The sequence below is a fragment of the Pseudorca crassidens genome, chromosome 1, assembly GCF_039906515.1.
Source record: "Pseudorca crassidens isolate mPseCra1 chromosome 1, mPseCra1.hap1, whole genome shotgun sequence".
NCBI classification, from domain to species: Eukaryota; Metazoa; Chordata; class Mammalia; order Artiodactyla; family Delphinidae; genus Pseudorca; species Pseudorca crassidens.
In genome coordinates this window covers 187957139-187974438 of record NC_090296.1, presented here as the reverse complement: position 1 = coordinate 187974438, position 17300 = coordinate 187957139, and the positions used below count along the sequence as shown (strand labels likewise).

The 17300-nt window shown below is 38.7% G+C and overlaps 1 protein-coding gene across 1 annotated transcript in view; it reads right to left on the bottom strand.

Moving 5' to 3' along the window:
• The window catches only part of GPR158 (G protein-coupled receptor 158), a 324536-nt gene that overhangs the window by 285546 nt on the left and 21690 nt on the right, over positions 1-17300 (bottom strand). The window contains exon 2 of the mRNA XM_067703480.1: positions 7972-8077. Coding sequence (XP_067559581.1) covers positions 7972-8077 — 106 coding nt within the window. The remainder of the gene's footprint in view (positions 1-7971; positions 8078-17300) is intronic.

The window sequence follows — 17300 nt, the reverse complement described above, 5'->3', positions numbered from 1 at the left end:
TAGATCAACAAGTTCAAGAAGGTTGGTGATACAATCCAGTGACATGGAATGTATACAAAGGAGTGTTATTCAGAAGCAGATACCAAATATCATGACTTTGTCATAGTGGAAAAAATGGATTTATCTTCTACTCTAAGGTATCTGATTCCTTCATAAGCAAAAGAAGCAAATTAGAGAAAAAAATAATAATACTCCCCTATATTGCCTCCTTTCTGGCTCACATCATCCCAGATTCGCAACCTAAAGTCAACTAAACATGTTTTGGCTTTTCCTTCTCACTTCCTCAGAATGTGTTAGTCGTCCATAACCATCACCAAAGTGCTTAATGAGTAAGTGGAAATCAAATCCTATAAGCTAGCTTGAATGAAGGCGCCAATGATGAATAGCAGTTTGCTTTATCATTACCATAGAGCAAAATAAGAAAATCTCAAGTTTTGCAGGCACAATCACATGCAATGTGAGAATTCAAGGTATTGCCAATGCAAGGATAGTCAGAGCATTGCCTTTGGATGGAAACACTTTTCAGTTTTTCCCTTTACAGTTCGCTAGAAGTATAAAATCTTAGGGTTGCAAAGATACTTAAGAGGCACCTACTCCAACCATATAGCCAATGTTGCATGAAGTTTTTATAAGCCTTGCAAAATGCCCTCTCTTTCTCCCTTTCCCCCAACCACAAGATGGCAATAGCCACTGGTGAACCCTTGCTCTGTTCCTGGAAACATCTTTCTCTGAACAAGAGAGCCAGCTCTGAACAAGAATTTGAAAAAGGACAGATACATGTATATGTATAACTGAATCACTTTGCCGTACACCTGAAACTAACACAACACTGTTTATCAACTATACTCCAATATAAAATTAAAAGTTAAAAAAAATTAAATTAAAAAAAGAGAGAGTCAGCTTTCCCTTAACTGACTTATTAGGCACCCCAGTACAGTTATTTTGGAATACTATTTCCTAACTCTAGTTTTGGAGCAAGTCCAGAATATCTAGTCCAAATAACTTTCAGGAGCACAATGAAAACTCTGAAAATATCATCAGTTTCCCATTAATTTTAGAAAGGACTATGTAACAAAATCAAACAAGTTAGGTCTTGACAAGTTCAAAAACAAATGGGGAGTCATACAGTAGTGGTATGGCCTCTTTTGGTTAAACCTAGTAAAACGATACTTGACTGAAACAGAAGATATTTAGCCTAAAAGAAAGACTTAGAAGCAGGCTGACAGCAGTCTTCAAATATCTGGGTGGCTGCTGTGAAGAAAAAAAAAAAAAAAAAAAAGTTTAACTTTATTTTGAGCAATTCCAGTGGGAGAAATCAAAAGCAGTAACTCTATATTATTATAAGAAGGCCATCTACCCAAAGAGCAGGTTGCCTCCATTAATTCAATATATGTACCAGGCACTGTGCTAGGCACCAATGAACACCTGATCACTGCCCTACATCTTAGCAGAAGAGTGCGATTTCACATGAATCACATTTTGTATTGATAATGAGAGAAAACAGAAGTTTTACTACAAACACAGTGGAAATTTAAATGTCTAGAAGATTACCAGTATTTACTTTTCCCCATTTACTGGAAGATTTTTTCAGTTTTCAGTGTAAAATAATGGCATTAAAAATAGCTTGCAGGTTTACCATTACTTATTTTCAACTGAGTTAACACTGTAGATCATAAGAATGATTACATAAGCCAAAATTCATTTCAAGTTTGTCCTTAAATGTCCCTTAGTGAATTTAAAGGCAATGTTACTGATTCACCCATATAAGGAAATTCAGGCATTTCAAAGGTTTCAATAATTTGTGTGGTTTGACTACACTATAAGCTAGGCCATATTCAAGAGCCCAGTTTGTCCACTAATTGTCCAGGGTCCAATGGTTCCATGTGGTTACTATATATTTCAAATCAGGTTAATGGGGCTAAGGACCTGAATTCTTAATTTTGTTTAATTTTAATTGATTTTCATTTCAGTAGCCATATGTAGCTTGTGGTTCTCATACTGAACAGCACAGTTCTGGAGATAGGTGAACGATAACATATGTAATGCAGAACCTTTCTAGAGAAAAGAAGAGCAATGTTGACATTTCAGCCACAAGATGAAAACGAATATATAACGGTTTCTAAACAATTTCACTCAAGCAGAAATTGAATTAAATAAAAGAGCTCTAGGAAAGTACTCTAAATCCTGCCACAGCCAAACGATTAAGCTATGTTCTGTATATAAGAGGGCTTTCAAAAGAGAATGATTAATTCCCTCTGCTTTCTTTAGATTTTTGCATTAAATTTCTTTTCTTGTGTACTAAATTATACCCTTTCCTATATTTTAACTTTTTAAAAAGATTTCTTTAGAGATTCACTGAGTTACATCTAATGAAGTAGTAAGGAGCTACACATCAACTCTCATTCAGTGCATTCAATAGAAAAGAAGAGATATCCAAAAATTGTCTTATCGCTATATAAAACCACTGGCTGAGCTGACAACAAAACCATTCCCGTGATTCTGGATAGAACAGTGAATCTGATAACCTCAAGAAGTGGTCTCCAAAGCAGAGGACACATGTGGGGGAAAAAAATACTAAAAGTTCTATTTATATTTAACTTTTTTAATAAAAAAATAAGAAATAAATTTAGCTTTAGTAATATTTAAGGCTTGGATTGACATTAATGCCTTCACTCAATCCACATTTCATATGACCATAATACTGATAAGGCACCAGAGGTAAAACTGGGAGTTTTAAGACAGAAATATTGACAGTGGTTACTTGGTTCCTATATTTGCTTTCACATTTCAATGTATTACCTTTTATATACGACCATCTACATGGATCTACAGAGTATATTATTTTAAATTGTAAAATATTTCCAACTCTTCATAATAAGATGGTGTGTGACCTGGAGAACCTTTTCCCACACAAAGATTTTCTGATTATCAGAGTGAACTACTTGCTTCTAAACGCGAAGATTAGTTATGCATTGCTGTTTACAAAAAAGGCAAATGTTCTAAACTTGCTGACCTGCTCTATGACAACTGGATGTCAGTAGTGTCTACGTAGCAGGTTTTGGTTTTTTTTTTTAATATATAAGCTCTTCCTTCAAAGTAACTGTGACACTTCGATAATCCTTGTGAAAGCCTTCTGAAGTGAGCATTTTGAAAATGGATATTTGGAAATATTTTCAGTGTTCTGTGGGTTTTGTTGCCAAAAACTATAAATACTCACATAGCCATACAGTTTAAACTTGGAAATAAAATTTCCTCATCTGTTTGAAAATATTCCCCATGAAAGTCTGAGTGGATTTTTAACCTATTCTTTTAAAATATTAAGATGCCCAGCTTTCCAATTAGTAGGGACCAGCTGACTTCAGGTAAGATGAAAAACTGCCAGCTGTATTTCTGAAAATAACCTTGGCAAAATTGGTAGATGGAACTGAGAAATGAACACTGTTATTTAGAAAATATAGTCAACAATTAATTTCTTCAGTTGGGATTGACATATCCTTGTGAGGCATATTTTCAACTATGACAGACACTAAAACTAAATATGAAAATAAACTGAACTTAGAGACTTCTGAATCATTGCATTACTAAGTATTAAACTAAGATTTTGTTTGTTTGTTTTTAATTTTTATTGCAGTATAGTTGCTTTACAATGTTGTGTTAGTTTCTGCTGTACAGCAAAGTGAATCAGCTATACATATACATATATCCCCTCTTTTTTTGGATTTCCTTCCCATTTAGGTCACCACAGAGCACTGAGTAGAGTTCCCTGTGCTATACAGTAGGTTCTCATTAGTTATCTATTTTATACATAGTATCAACAGTGTATATATGTCAATTCCAATCTCCCAATTCATCCCACCCCCGGCCTTTCCCCCTTGGTATCCATACATTTGTTCTCTACGTCTGTGTCTCTATTTCTGCTTTGTAAATCGTCTATTTACAAAGATCGTCTATACCAATTATTTCAGATTCCACATATATGCGTTAATATACGATATTTGTTTTTCTCTTTCTGACTTACTTCACTCTGTATGACAGTCTCTAGATCCATCCACGTCTCTGCAAATGACTAAACTAAGTTTTTTTTAAATGATGAAGCATAATCAATCATAACACTGTCACTGAAAATTTTTCAAAAACTGTAAATCAGTCAATTACATTGCTCTCATTAAAGATACATTTATTTTCATAAAATATAATCTACATTAAAACCGTATTTCATATTTATCTCAACCCAATTAAGTTTTCTGATTTATAATATACAGAATATATAACAAAAGATGCATATACTTTATAGCATAAAAAATATACAAGTACCATTGGTGGATGCTTAAAGCATTTTTACTAATAGAATATAATCAAAAAGTTTCAAGACCACTGTCCTAATGTTTCCTACTTTAAATAGTGATTTTAAAAATTCTTCTAATGGAAACAAAGCAAAAGAAAACCTTTAAAACAGCAATATCAATTTATTTGAATGTTTTTCATAAACTATTCTGTAGGAGAAGATTTTGTGTACTCAAAGCAAACAATGATATGACATAGGTCAAGAATTATTTAAATGGATACTGAAAACATGATCAAGTCCAGGTAGCAGTGATCTGAATCAGTCATAAGAATAGCCAGAATAATCCTGCAATCCAGTTCAGGGTGTCGACTCAGATCTCAATTTACTATGCCCTTCAAAAAATACTTATTGGCCTCCTAGACTCGATAACAACCCTAACTTGTTGAGAATTTATTCTCCTCACAAACTATCCCATGCCTTTCTAAAATGCTCCTGAGGCTTCTCTCATTGGTTACATACCACTTATCTGTTTCCAACGTCAGACTCGCTCTACCAGTTTAAGATACCTTGGAGGCTGAAAAGCCAACACAGTGGAAAAAAAATTTTTAAGTGAAAAGTTTGCCTCAATTATAACTTTGAAATTTGTAACTCCCTGTGGTATTTACAAGAGAAGAATGTTAAATAGTGGCAAAATAAAACCCAGTAAACACGAAGAGTGTCTCTGTTTCTAGTGATGCGGATTTTCATAGACAGGCCCCTACACCCTACAAATACGAATCGTGGTAGATACGTCCCAAAACAAGCTGGTTTACACAATGATCCTTGGGGTCTGTGACAGAAAATCTGTGACAAGGAACAAAGGCGAGCCAGTGCAGATGAAAAACACCCTGAACAAGAGCTTTTCTTTCTGTTTCCCAAGCAATAAAAACATCAGTAGAAGCCAGTTCCTAGTCTCCAATTCACCTCACTACAGGGAAGGACTGAAAGACCACTGCTGGTCCCAAGTCTGAGGATGTGGTATGGACCGGCGGCAGGTACCTAGAGTGACCAACACCAACTCCAGAACCTTAGAGAAGTTCCAGGCCAGCCCTGTGTCAATCAGACTACCCACCAAGGGCCTCAGGGGCCCAGCCTAGGACACCAAGATCTCGACTCCCAGCCCTAGGACCTGGGCAAGTAAAGGGGTCGAGGGATCCAGAGTTTTCAAAACATGCATTTTGTAGATTCAGTGTTTGTTGATGTTATTTTTTGATCATTGAACCTCTTTGTACAGCATTTTCAAATGAGATTCATTGAACTGTTGGTTGTCTTACAGGGTATGTTTTTCTGGTTTTTTCCTATAGGAATTGAATAAATGCAATGCTCCCATATATAAAGCCAAAAGTTACACATTCACCCTGATCTTTGTTTACCAGAATAGAGGATAATATTTTATCTTGAAATAACTTAGCTTTATTTGAAAGCTTTAAAAAGACACAACTCTCAGAAAATTGATAATCCTGATGCAATGAAAATAAATCAATCTTCCAAAAGGCCACCCAATAAGACCATCTAGTCAAATACATAGATGTGCTATATGGAAGAAAAACAACAAGATAATTAGAGGCAAGCAGCAACTGTAACAGACTGATAAAAAAATATCTCCTTGTTTCTAGACAGACTGTTTATTGAACCACCCAGGAGCACCACTGAAACAAGGCTATACAGAAATGAGCACATACAGATCAATATCCACAATATGACACCCATGCAGGAAAAATTCCACTCTGGCTAAAAGACAAAGCTTTGGAGCTATACGCCATTGGCATGGAGATAATAATCAGGCTAAAGATATTTACCAAATCAGTAACTGAAATTCATATCTTTAGAAACGCCAGAACCATCCAAAGGGAAGTGGGAACTCAGAAAAGTTCAAAACCATAAGAACAAACAGTGAAGGGAGATGAAAAGAGGATCTTGACCTCTGTGACTTGACAAGATAGAAGCACTTCATTGACATAATTGGGTCCCAATTTGGGGGCAGGGAGTGAAGGAAGTGAGGGCTGTGCAGAGGGTTGGCTACGTGGAGGTGTATGGAGATGTGGGAGTGGGGACGTGTCGGGTACTGAGGAAGAGGGGGTCATGGAAACATGGTGGGGATGTGCGATGGGCTTAGAGGGATGTGGGGGATTTGGGGGGTTTCATCGGGGGTGGGAGGATTGAGGGATATTGTGGTGGGAAGTATGGAGGGCAGGTGGAGGTGTGCGTGGAATGTAGGGGGATGTGGGGAACTGTGGAAGATTACTTGGGTAGTGGTGGGCTGCGGGAGTATTTGGCAAAAATTCAAACTGAACATGTAGATTACTACATTTATATGAATATTCCCTATTTTAAATAAATCAAGCTGACTTTCCTCATAAATTCATGGAAAGTTGAGATAGCCCAAGTACTTAAGGTCAGGAGCTTTACTGTACATTTGTTTCAGAGCATTTGGGGACCTCAGAGATAGATTACTGAAAATGAAATGAGGATGTCATCACATGTCATCTCTGAAACTACAGAAGACAAGTGACACTAACTTGAAAAGATACACGCAGCCCAATGCTCATAGCAGCATTATTTACAATTGCCAAAATATGGAAGCAACCTAAGTGTCCATCAACAGATGAATGAATAAAGAAGTATTACACAATGTAATACTACACAGCCATAAAGAGAATGAAATGTTGCCATTTGCAGCAACATGTTTGAACCTGGAGGGCATTATGCTAAATGTAATAAGTCAGGCAGGGAAAGACAAATACTGTGTGATATCACTTACATATGAAATCTAAAAAATACAACAAACTAGTGAATATAATAAAAAAGAAGCAGACTCACAGATATAGAGAAGAAACTAGTGGTTACCAGTGGAGAGAGGGAATGGGGAATATATATATAATATAATATAATATATATATAAAATATAATATAGGGGTAGAGGGGAAAATAGGGTTATTATGGGATTATATGAAATCAACTGTGTGAAACTTGAAAATTGTAAAGCACTACAGAATTTAAAGAATCTTTCATTCAATAAAAAAAAAATAGTTAAAAAAAAAAGACAAGTGACAGCCTTATTTCCAGAAGTATGATCTCTCTGCCTGTCCCTTACCAACCAGAGTTCCATGAAATCAAGTATGGATAGGAACTGCAAATTGGAAAAAACACACCAAATACACACATTTCTGTTTCAGTTTCCTGTGTACAGTTTTCTCCTTTTTTTCAAAATCTCCTAGCCATACTTTCTCTATTGCTTTTCTAGCAGATGGCAGGGTGTCTGAATGAATACTATCAATGTTTCAACAAGCATCATACTCCACAAAAATGTGCATAATTTGGCTGACCCCTCTTGGGACTGGTTTCTCACCTCAGGGCTATTTTGATTTCCAGCCCATTTTGAACAATAGGGTCAGCCTTTGACTAAAGCCAAACTTCAGACATAATTTTAGTTTCAGCCTTCTCTTAGTCCCCAAATGAACAGTTATTCTGCACAAATTTCATTTTCTACTCCTCTTTCAGTTCATTTGGCAACATTCAGACCTGCATAGGAGATTTTTTTCCCAGTAAGATGCCTCTTGTTCACCTACCCACACAAATACAATATATTCAAAAGTATTATATTTCTGAGCTTCTGATTTCAAAGAACTTTATCTCTATGTTCTTACCTCTGAATTGTTAAGGTGACATTTGTGAGTTCCTGAAAACCAGCCATCACTTGAACACTGGTCAATGTCCACCTTCTGAAGATTTATGTCAACTTTCATGACACCCCTTAAAACAGAGAAAGACAAAAAGAACAAATTAATTTGAGCCTTTACAATATCTAACTCTGTATTCTACCCTAGAAATCAGCCAAATCAGCATAAAGAATGCACTAAAATTCTTCAAATTGCCCACCCATATTCACCTAAAGTGTACCGAGTGTAGCTACAGACAGAATAGAACAGAATCATAAAGTATTAGTTTTATTAAGTCCGAAAGCAGGGACTCTGTATTGTTCACTGTTTCAGCTCCCTGGATAATGCCTGGCACACAGTAGGTGTTCAATAAATATTTGCTGATTGACTGAACTCCGGACAGTATTACTCTGGACATGGTAGCAAAGTCAACTCTGAAATAACACCTGCTCCCAGTACCCCTTCTATTAAAGTAAATTTTTTAAAAGCCCTTATTTCTTTCTACTCCTATTTCCCAATGCAGGGCCTGGGATGGGAAGGTTGGGGCAAGGGGGCGGGGGAATGAGTTAAGAGGGGAAGACAGTATCAGAAAAAAAGCATCTCTTTCCTCTGATCTTCTATCACAATGACTTTAAGCAGTTCTTTAGGTCTTCCAGTGTTACAAACGGAACAGATTTGCACCATCCACAGAAGTGCCGTTTAGTGTTTACTCTTTTACATCTAGAAATAAAAACACTGCATTTCACTTACCCATTTGAGAAAGGTCACTAAGAAAGAGAACTCACAAATTCAGAGCCAAAAACAAAATTGCAAAGAAAGCTCCAACTTTACCTAAAATTCCTCCATATCTGCCAACCAATCTTCCTATATTTTCCTAAGATCACTCTCTCCTATTTTTCACCACCACCAGCACCCCTAGCACCAGCAGTAACAGACCTATCTGTCCTACACTGACCTATCGCACCTGGACTTACTTGAAATGAGTATTCTGGGGACTGGCCCTGAAGCCCAAAGCTCTACAATGACTTTTTTTCACCAGGTTGAGTAAAGCATAAACACCCCACTAAAACTCGCTAAATGTAAAAACACATTTTCAAGGTCCCATGTCCCCAACTTAAACTATTTTCGTTATGATATTATTAAATATGTAAAAACATAAAGGTGGGCTCAAATTCCTTACATTATAGCTTTTCTAGCTACAAAACACACAAAATAGCAAAACAAATGAAAAACTATAAAGCCAACAATTTTTAAATTTAAAAAATTAACTTAGGGCTTCCCTGGTGGCGCAGTGGTTGAGAGTCCGCCTGCCGATTCGGGGCACGCGGGTTCGTGCCCCGGTCTGGGGGGATCCCGCGTGCCGCGGAGCGGCTGGGTCCGTGGGCCATGGCCACTGAGTCTGCGCGTCCGGAGCCTGTGCTCCGCAATGGGAGAGGCCACAACAGTGAGAGGCCCGCGTACCGCAAAAAAAAAAAAAAAAAAATTAACTTAAAAACACCAATGATTATGTTTTGCTGAACTAAATTACCTCTCAGAAAAGAAATACGGTACCAACTGCTAGTTCAGCAAGCCTGTTGTACCACATGTTATGACTCATTTTTCTCATCTCTTTTCTCCTTTTAAACTACTGTGAAAGCTTCTGACAGAGTGGCTTAATGTCATTTGGGCTTCATCCAGAGTGAATAAATCATTTACTTTTTAAGGCTGCCTCTGTTCTTATTAACCTGTGACAAAGTATGTACTATGTTACCTAGTGCTAACATGCTCAAAAGAGACACAAAAACAAACAGGCACACCAAAACCTCCCATCAGTATTTGGTTATCCAGACAACCCAGAATATGTGTAAGTTCATTTTTCAGAGGATCACTGAAAGGAAGACCCAAAAATTTATCATAAAAACCTTATAAATCCTTCAGAGAAATACCCCAGTTTGCAAAATAATACTACTGTGGACCATAATTCCATAAAACAAATACTATTCATGTGACCTAATGCCTTAACCCAGTTAGCTCTTTCAACAAATAGTTATTGTCTGGTATGTGCATATCAAGATAAGAGATGCCATGGAGATGAACCACATAGGTCCTGCCCAAGGAACCCCAAAGGTTTAAGATGCCTTAAAAAGTATCAGAATATTTCATGGAGAACGGATGCTAAATTCTGAGGAATGTGGAAAGTTATCACTTGGGGTAGAACAGGTATTCCACAAACATTGGTTGGCCTGCTGTCTTCACCAACCAGGACTTCCCATAAAACTGTGTTCCATATAGGTCATGGCAATCAGGGCAAGCTCACTCTGGGCTCTATTTATGGTCTTTGGAAAATAACATATTCAGTTTTTCATTCATTCAATAAATTACTTATTGAGCACCTACTATAAGCCAAAATTGTTCTAGGTCTCTGAAATACATTAGTAAGCAGGAAAAAAACAGTTCCTGCCTTCATAGAGCTTAACTCTAGTGTGAGAAAGACAAATAATAAACCAGGGCTATAATAAATAAGTAAATTACACTTCGTATTACAACTAAAAAGTGCAATGGAGAAAACAGAAACAAAAGAAAACACCTTCAAGGAGGTAAGAAGGATGGCTGGGAGTAGGTTAAACTTTTTTTAACGGGTGGTCAGGGTAAGCCTCACTGAAGTAAGATTTCTAAGTCAATGGTTCAAGGTATAATCACAGCAGATTCGTATTCACACTCTAAGTTACCAGCCATCTTCCTCAGCGACATAAAATTTCCCACTGGACTACCACTATCCACTACATTTTGGTATACTTGAACGGCTTATAAAGAATGTAAGTAGGGACTTCCCCCGGTGGCGCAGTGGTTGGGAGTCTGCCTGCGGATGCAGGGGACGCGGGTTCGTGCCCCGGTCCGGGAGGATCCCGCATGCCGCGGAGCGGCTGGGCCCGTGAGCCATTGCCGCTAGGCTTGCGCGTCCGGAGCCTGTGCCCCGCAACGGGAGAGGCCACAACAGTGAGAGGCCCGCGTACAGAAAAAAAAAAATAAAAGAATGTAAGTAGGAAACTAATAAAAATATGTATTTCTGTTTGTTCCACAATCATTAGTAATAATAAGGTCAAGTTTTCCTCCACTATCTAGCTACCCTTTAGGGCAAGATAATGGAAATCTCCAAATCCTCCAGAGCTGGCTCAGGGTCACGGGTTAATTTGGGACTCCAGGAGGATGCAATTACTCTGGCCCCTTGCTTGAGAACCTGGCTTAAGAAATTGGTATCTTAATGGCTGAGAATTTCCCCCCTTAATTCCAGGTTCCTATACAGGAAACAAAAGGTCACTGCAGACTTGAAACTCAACTCATGAAGCTCTCTGGGCTCAGAGTAAAACCGTCAAAGGTGGGCTTCCCTGGTGATGCAGTGGTTAAGAATCCGCCTGCCAATGCAGGGAACAGGGGTTCGAGCCCTGGGCCGCAAAGATCCCACATGCCGCGGGGCAACTAAGCCCGTGCGCCACAACTACTGAGCCTGTGCTCTGGAGCCCACGAGCCACAACTACTGACCCTGCACGCCACAACTACTGAAGCCCATGTGCCTAGAGCCCGTGCTCCGCAACAGGAGAGGCCACCGCAATGAGAGGCCCGCACACCGCAACGAAGAGTAGCCCCCGCTCACTGCAACTAGAGAAAGCCCACGCGCAGCAACGAAGACCCAACACAGCAAAAATTAAATAAATAAATAAATAAATTTTAAAAACCCACCAAATGTAATGAGCCGTGCGTTTAGCAGCTGGAAATCAGCAATGACTCTTCTTCATTAGCGCCTGGGCCTCGGTGCCTGGAGACCTACAAAGCCCTTGGGAAGGCGCCGTGACTTTCCGTGGCGGGTGGGGAAATGGAGGCCTGGGTCATTAAGCGGAAAGAGAATGCTCTCTCGGTTTGGAAAAAGCATTCAGCCACAGCAACGCAAACACTCAAACGCCGACGCACACCCGCCGGCAGAACTTGGGCCCGCGGAAAACCCCGCCGCGCCTGCGCCCTGTGTCTCCTGAGCGGAAAACCCCGGCGCGCATGTGCCCTGTGTCTCCTGAGCGAGCCCCTCTGAGGCGGAAGTGCTGCTCCCACATCCGGTGAGCGGGCACCGCCGGGAAACTCTGAAGGCGCGGAAGTGGCTGACGTGCGGTGGCTTGAGGACCGGAAGATGAGGGCCGACAAGAGCCTGGTAAGTGGCAGCCAGAGAATGGAAAATATAGCAAATAACATCCCCCAAACCTTTAGGTGCTTAGCTGAGCCGCAGACTAGCGTTTTCCTCCACTTCTCTTTCTGACTCCTGAGAGGCAGCAAAAGCACCAAACAGGATTTATCCTCCAACCAAATTTGGAATTTCCCTGACGTTCTCTCCCCATGAATGGGGCTTCCGTCCTTACAATTATCTGGTGGATAACTTGTTCGTTCTGAAACTCACCGCCCAAATCAAAACAATTGCCAAGTTCCACAGATTCTACTCCCTGCATGCACCTTGACCCTTCCTCTCCATTTCTGCTATTTCTGCCTGGTTCAGATCTTCATCTCTCAGAGAGCTAAAAAATTTTTATAATAGTTTGGTTCAAATTTTTATAATTTGGTCCTGTCTGGCATTGCTCCAGGTGAAGATCTCGGTTTGTAGGCCCTCACGTTTATACGGTTTAGGGTCCTTCTTTAAGAAACAAATACAAAACTATGAATATACATTTTTATCACAATATGACCTTTGGCCCTACATGCTTATGTTACAAGTGCTGGTTGGGTAGTAAGATCATTACCAGAAGGCATTTCTATACCAGAACTTAGCTATAGACAGAAGTGACTACAGACTACTTTAATGTATATTACTAAATTATCGAGAACTTCCCCTTAACCAATTTCCAGTAATGCCCACAGCCTAGGGAAAATGTAATGGAGGCAAGTTATAGTAGAAAGAGTATTCAATTGTATCTTCCTTTTGCAAATTTTACAGAAAACAATTGACCACAAAATTCGTTGTTAGTGCCTATTCCAGGGCTTTAGAAAATTCCCATGCAAGCAAGGGGCCGTAGAGCTTAAGCATGAAACACTGCTGTCTGTTTAATCTTTGAAACTTGTAAATATGATCCTCACAATTCCCTGCTTAAAATCAATATTTCCCACTCTCCTGAAGAATGAAATCCAAGCTCCTTGCTATAACATTATATTCAAGCCCCTCCTACTTCTAACTTCTCCACCCACTCACTTGCATACATTCTTTGTTCCAGACGATTCAGAATTACCTGTGGGGTCCTAAATCATGCTATCTCAAAAAATCATTCTTTTATAGATACCTTTATATCTGAAGTTCCTTTGTCTCAGTTGTGCTTCACCTATCATAGCTCCTACCTGGCTCCTTTTTAAAGCCTTCTGTGAACTCCAAGTCTCATTTAGAAACTGCTTCTCTATTCTCCCCATAATACACTGTGCTTACCTTCTTCATATCATTAGCACCTTTTATTATAATATTGGATTTTTAATGATGTTTTTCCCACCAGACTAAAATTTCCATAGCCCATGTCTTTGTAATATTTTCCCTCAGCTCCTAAATCAGCCCCCACCTCCCCAAAATTAACCTTGAAAAATTGCAGATGCTAGAGAGATGTGAACAGTAGCTAAAATAACCATGACCAGAGAGAGAGAGAGCACGTGCACGTGCGAAAACCCAAGGAAACAGAAAACTATCATGGACTGCTATGGGTGAATGAATGGAAAGAAAAACTGGATATGTTGAAGGAACGTTTTGAAATTCTTTTGTTTCTTCACCACGTTACCTTGGGCCATAATTTTCCTTCTTCATCACTACAGAAATTGACAGTAACAACCCATTAGTCAATTTTGATGGGGAATCAGGGCAGAGGTTCTGCCAAAATAAAGAGTTGATAAAAACAGATGCTGTTAGACCAGCTGCCATCAGTCATTTCCTCCAAACAGTAGATAACCAGAACAGGACCTGGTGCCTAGCAGGGGGTTGCTTACATAACAGAAGCCTAAAACGTATGGCACTGGCTTTGGGCCCAGGCAGAGGCAGAAGCTAGAAGGGCCTCAAAGAAATGGTTAATAAAAGTGGGAATATGTTGATGAGTCTTAAAGGACAGTGTAGAAATGATACTGGAGACAGAAGAAAAAGCAACCTTTGGTACATAATAGTTGGAAAGTTTGGCAACACTGTCACCTGTAAACCAATGAACTTATGGATATATCTAAGGAAGTTTCTAGGTAAAATGCAGAGAATACTACCTGGCTTTTTCTAGCTGACTGTGATAGAATACAAAGAGAAAGGCATGAACTAAAGAAAGAGTTGCTTAGTCTTGTTTTGTTTTTGGCTTTTTAAATTTTTTAATTGTGGTAAAATATATATAACAAAATTTACCATCTTAACCATTTTTAAATGTACAGTTTAGTAGTGTTAATTACTTCATATTGTTATGCAATCAATCTCCAGACTTCTTTTCATCTTGCAAAACTACAACTCTATACCCATTAAACAACAATTTCCCATCCCCCTCCTCTGCCCAGCTCCTATATTCGAACCACAATTCTAACTTCTATCTCTAAGTATTTGATGCTTTTAGGCATCTCATGAGTGGAATCATACAATATGTGTCTTTTTTGTGGCTGGCTTATTTCACTTTGTATAATGTCCTCAGGTTTCATCCATGTTGTATCATGGGTCAGAATTTCCTTCCTTTTTAATGGAATAATATTGCATTGTATGTATATACTGTATTTTGTTTATTCATTCATTTGTTGATAGACAATGAGTTGCTTCCATCTTTTGGGTATTGTGAATAATGCTGTTGTGGAGTTGATTAGTTTTGGGGTGAAATTTAGAGGAAATATTAGAGTCAGGATTTGGAAATAAAACTTGCACATCCCCTGTCTATTCTAGCAAAAGATTCTCAGAATATGAAATGGCTTCAGAGCAAAGAACCACCTCAGGGTGGGTCTGGAAAATCCTTTGTTAAAACTTAAGAAAGGTCTAAGGCAGTGTTTCATAGAGGCTCTCAGCTAGACTAAAGGACTTCTGATGGTCTTATGGGTATGCCTCATAGACCCTCGCTGACAAACAACAGGGATTCTAAGATTCTCAAGGCATTATTAGCACAGTAACCACAGGACCCAAGATAGAAAACTTCCTGTCTTAAAGAGATTTGTAAATGTGACTTCTGTCTAATAGAATGAAATCCAGTAAGATTCATAGGAAACCTACGTTTTTCAATGAATAGCATAGGTAGGAGCACTATCATCTTGAATTAAAAAGAAAAGAGGTAGTGCAAAATTTTAAAAGACACTTTCCCCACCCCCACCCTTCTATGGGCAAGAAGCAGGCTGAGAAGGCCACTCAATTGCAAATATAGTCAGTTTCTTAGGGAAAAGGAAGGGTAGCTCAGAGGACAGAATCAAGAGGCCAGAGGGTAAAGCCAGGACCTTAAGAGAATTTTCCCAGGGAGCAGGACTGGTCCTAATCAAGGAATTGGCAGTATGTGTTGAAATGAATTTCAGAATTGCTATAGACTAGTAACTGCTATGTGTATCCTGTTCCCCTGGTTTTTCAACTGAAGTGTTATTGTAATTGTCCTATCTCGTTATCACATGTGGATGTTTCAGGGATACTGGGGGCAGGGGACAGATAATGTTTCTTTACAGGTCTTTAAATTGAGAGATACTATACTTGAACTATACACATAGCACTCATGCTCATCTGGGTCTCATTCAGTTGGCTAAGCCCTGACTTCAAGACAATATCACAGTGAGATAAGACTTTGGGGGTGGGGGACTTGAGAGGAGTAAGTGTATTCTGCAGATAAGAAGCCCTACTACCCTATTACCCTGCTGGAAGTAAATGCAAGGTGCCAGGTGGAGTAAATGTGGAAAGAGAGTTTACTGAGCAGTGCCCATGCATCCCTCAGCTATTCCAAACTTCGCAGCCCAGTTGCCAGATATATGAATGAAGAAGCCACCTTAGAAGTGGGTCTTCCAGCCCCAGCCATGCCAGCTGACACTGCATACACTAGAAACAAACCACTCAGCCAAGCCCTTCCCAGATCTGTGATCCACAGAACTGTGAGAAAAAATGCTTGTTTTATGCCCCTAGGTTTTTCAGTAATTTGTTATGCAGAAATAAATAGGTAACTGGAATATCTAACCAATATAGACACTGTATATGCGGAAAAGATACAGTGGATTTAGAGGATATAGCTACCAAGGGCATATATGCTGCCAAGGGCACGTGTGTGTGCTTGTGTGTATGTGTGTATATTTATCAACAATTGACATAAGAAAGAAATAATTGTTGGAAATTCTGACATACCTCTGAGAAACTGATAGATTGAAGAGAAAGAAGCAATTAGCAAATATCTCAACAGTACAATTAAGCTGTAGACTTAAGCTATTTAGGCATATATAGAGCTCTTCATGTGACAAATAATTCACTTTTTGTTTTAACATGCACAGAATATTTACTGAATATTTACCAAAAATAAACCAGAGATAATATTTCAAAGGGAACCTCAGATTCCAAAGGATCAGTGTCATACAAACTATGTCCTTTAGTCATAATGCATTAAATTATAAATTAAGTTTCTTAAAAGGATAGCTTAAATATACCTCACATGTTTGGAAAATTAAAACAAATTCCTAAATAACCCTTAGGTTGAAAAAGAAAATTAATGAATACTTAGATTTGAATGGCAGTGAATACGCTACAAGTAAAAAAAAAATTCTGGAACAAGGGTTAGAGAAATGACTGAACCTAGGGCTGGGGCAGGGAAAATGCAAGGTACACTTAAAGCATCATTTTCAGAAAATAAGAACAAGGGCATGTCAAAAAGACACACAAGCCAACTTAAAAGAGTTCCCAGTTGTCGAAGCTGGAGTAGTTTGAGCAATGAAATAAATAATGATAATATCGGATTCAACCCCCAAAATAAATATCCATAAGTCCATACTCATATGAATAAATGATTAAGTTAATAAATGAGGAAGAAGACAGAACTCTTTGTTACAAAAGAATTCCAACTCATACATTTAGAAGGAATGAGGGAAATAGAAAATCATCATTAGAATACCACATTAATAATTGTTGCAGGCAAGACCTGCTGATAAATCCTAAAATTAGTGGGAAAAACATTAAGAAGAAACAGGATATTTAAATAAGCTCAAATCATCTCCCCCAAAACATTTATTCATTACTGTAGTGGTTTTAACATATGTCCAAAATTCTTTGATACTCCTCCCTCCAGGAAGAAGTGAATTCACCTTCCCTTATGTTTTAACATATGTCCAAAATTCTTTGATACCCCTCCTTCCAGGAAGAA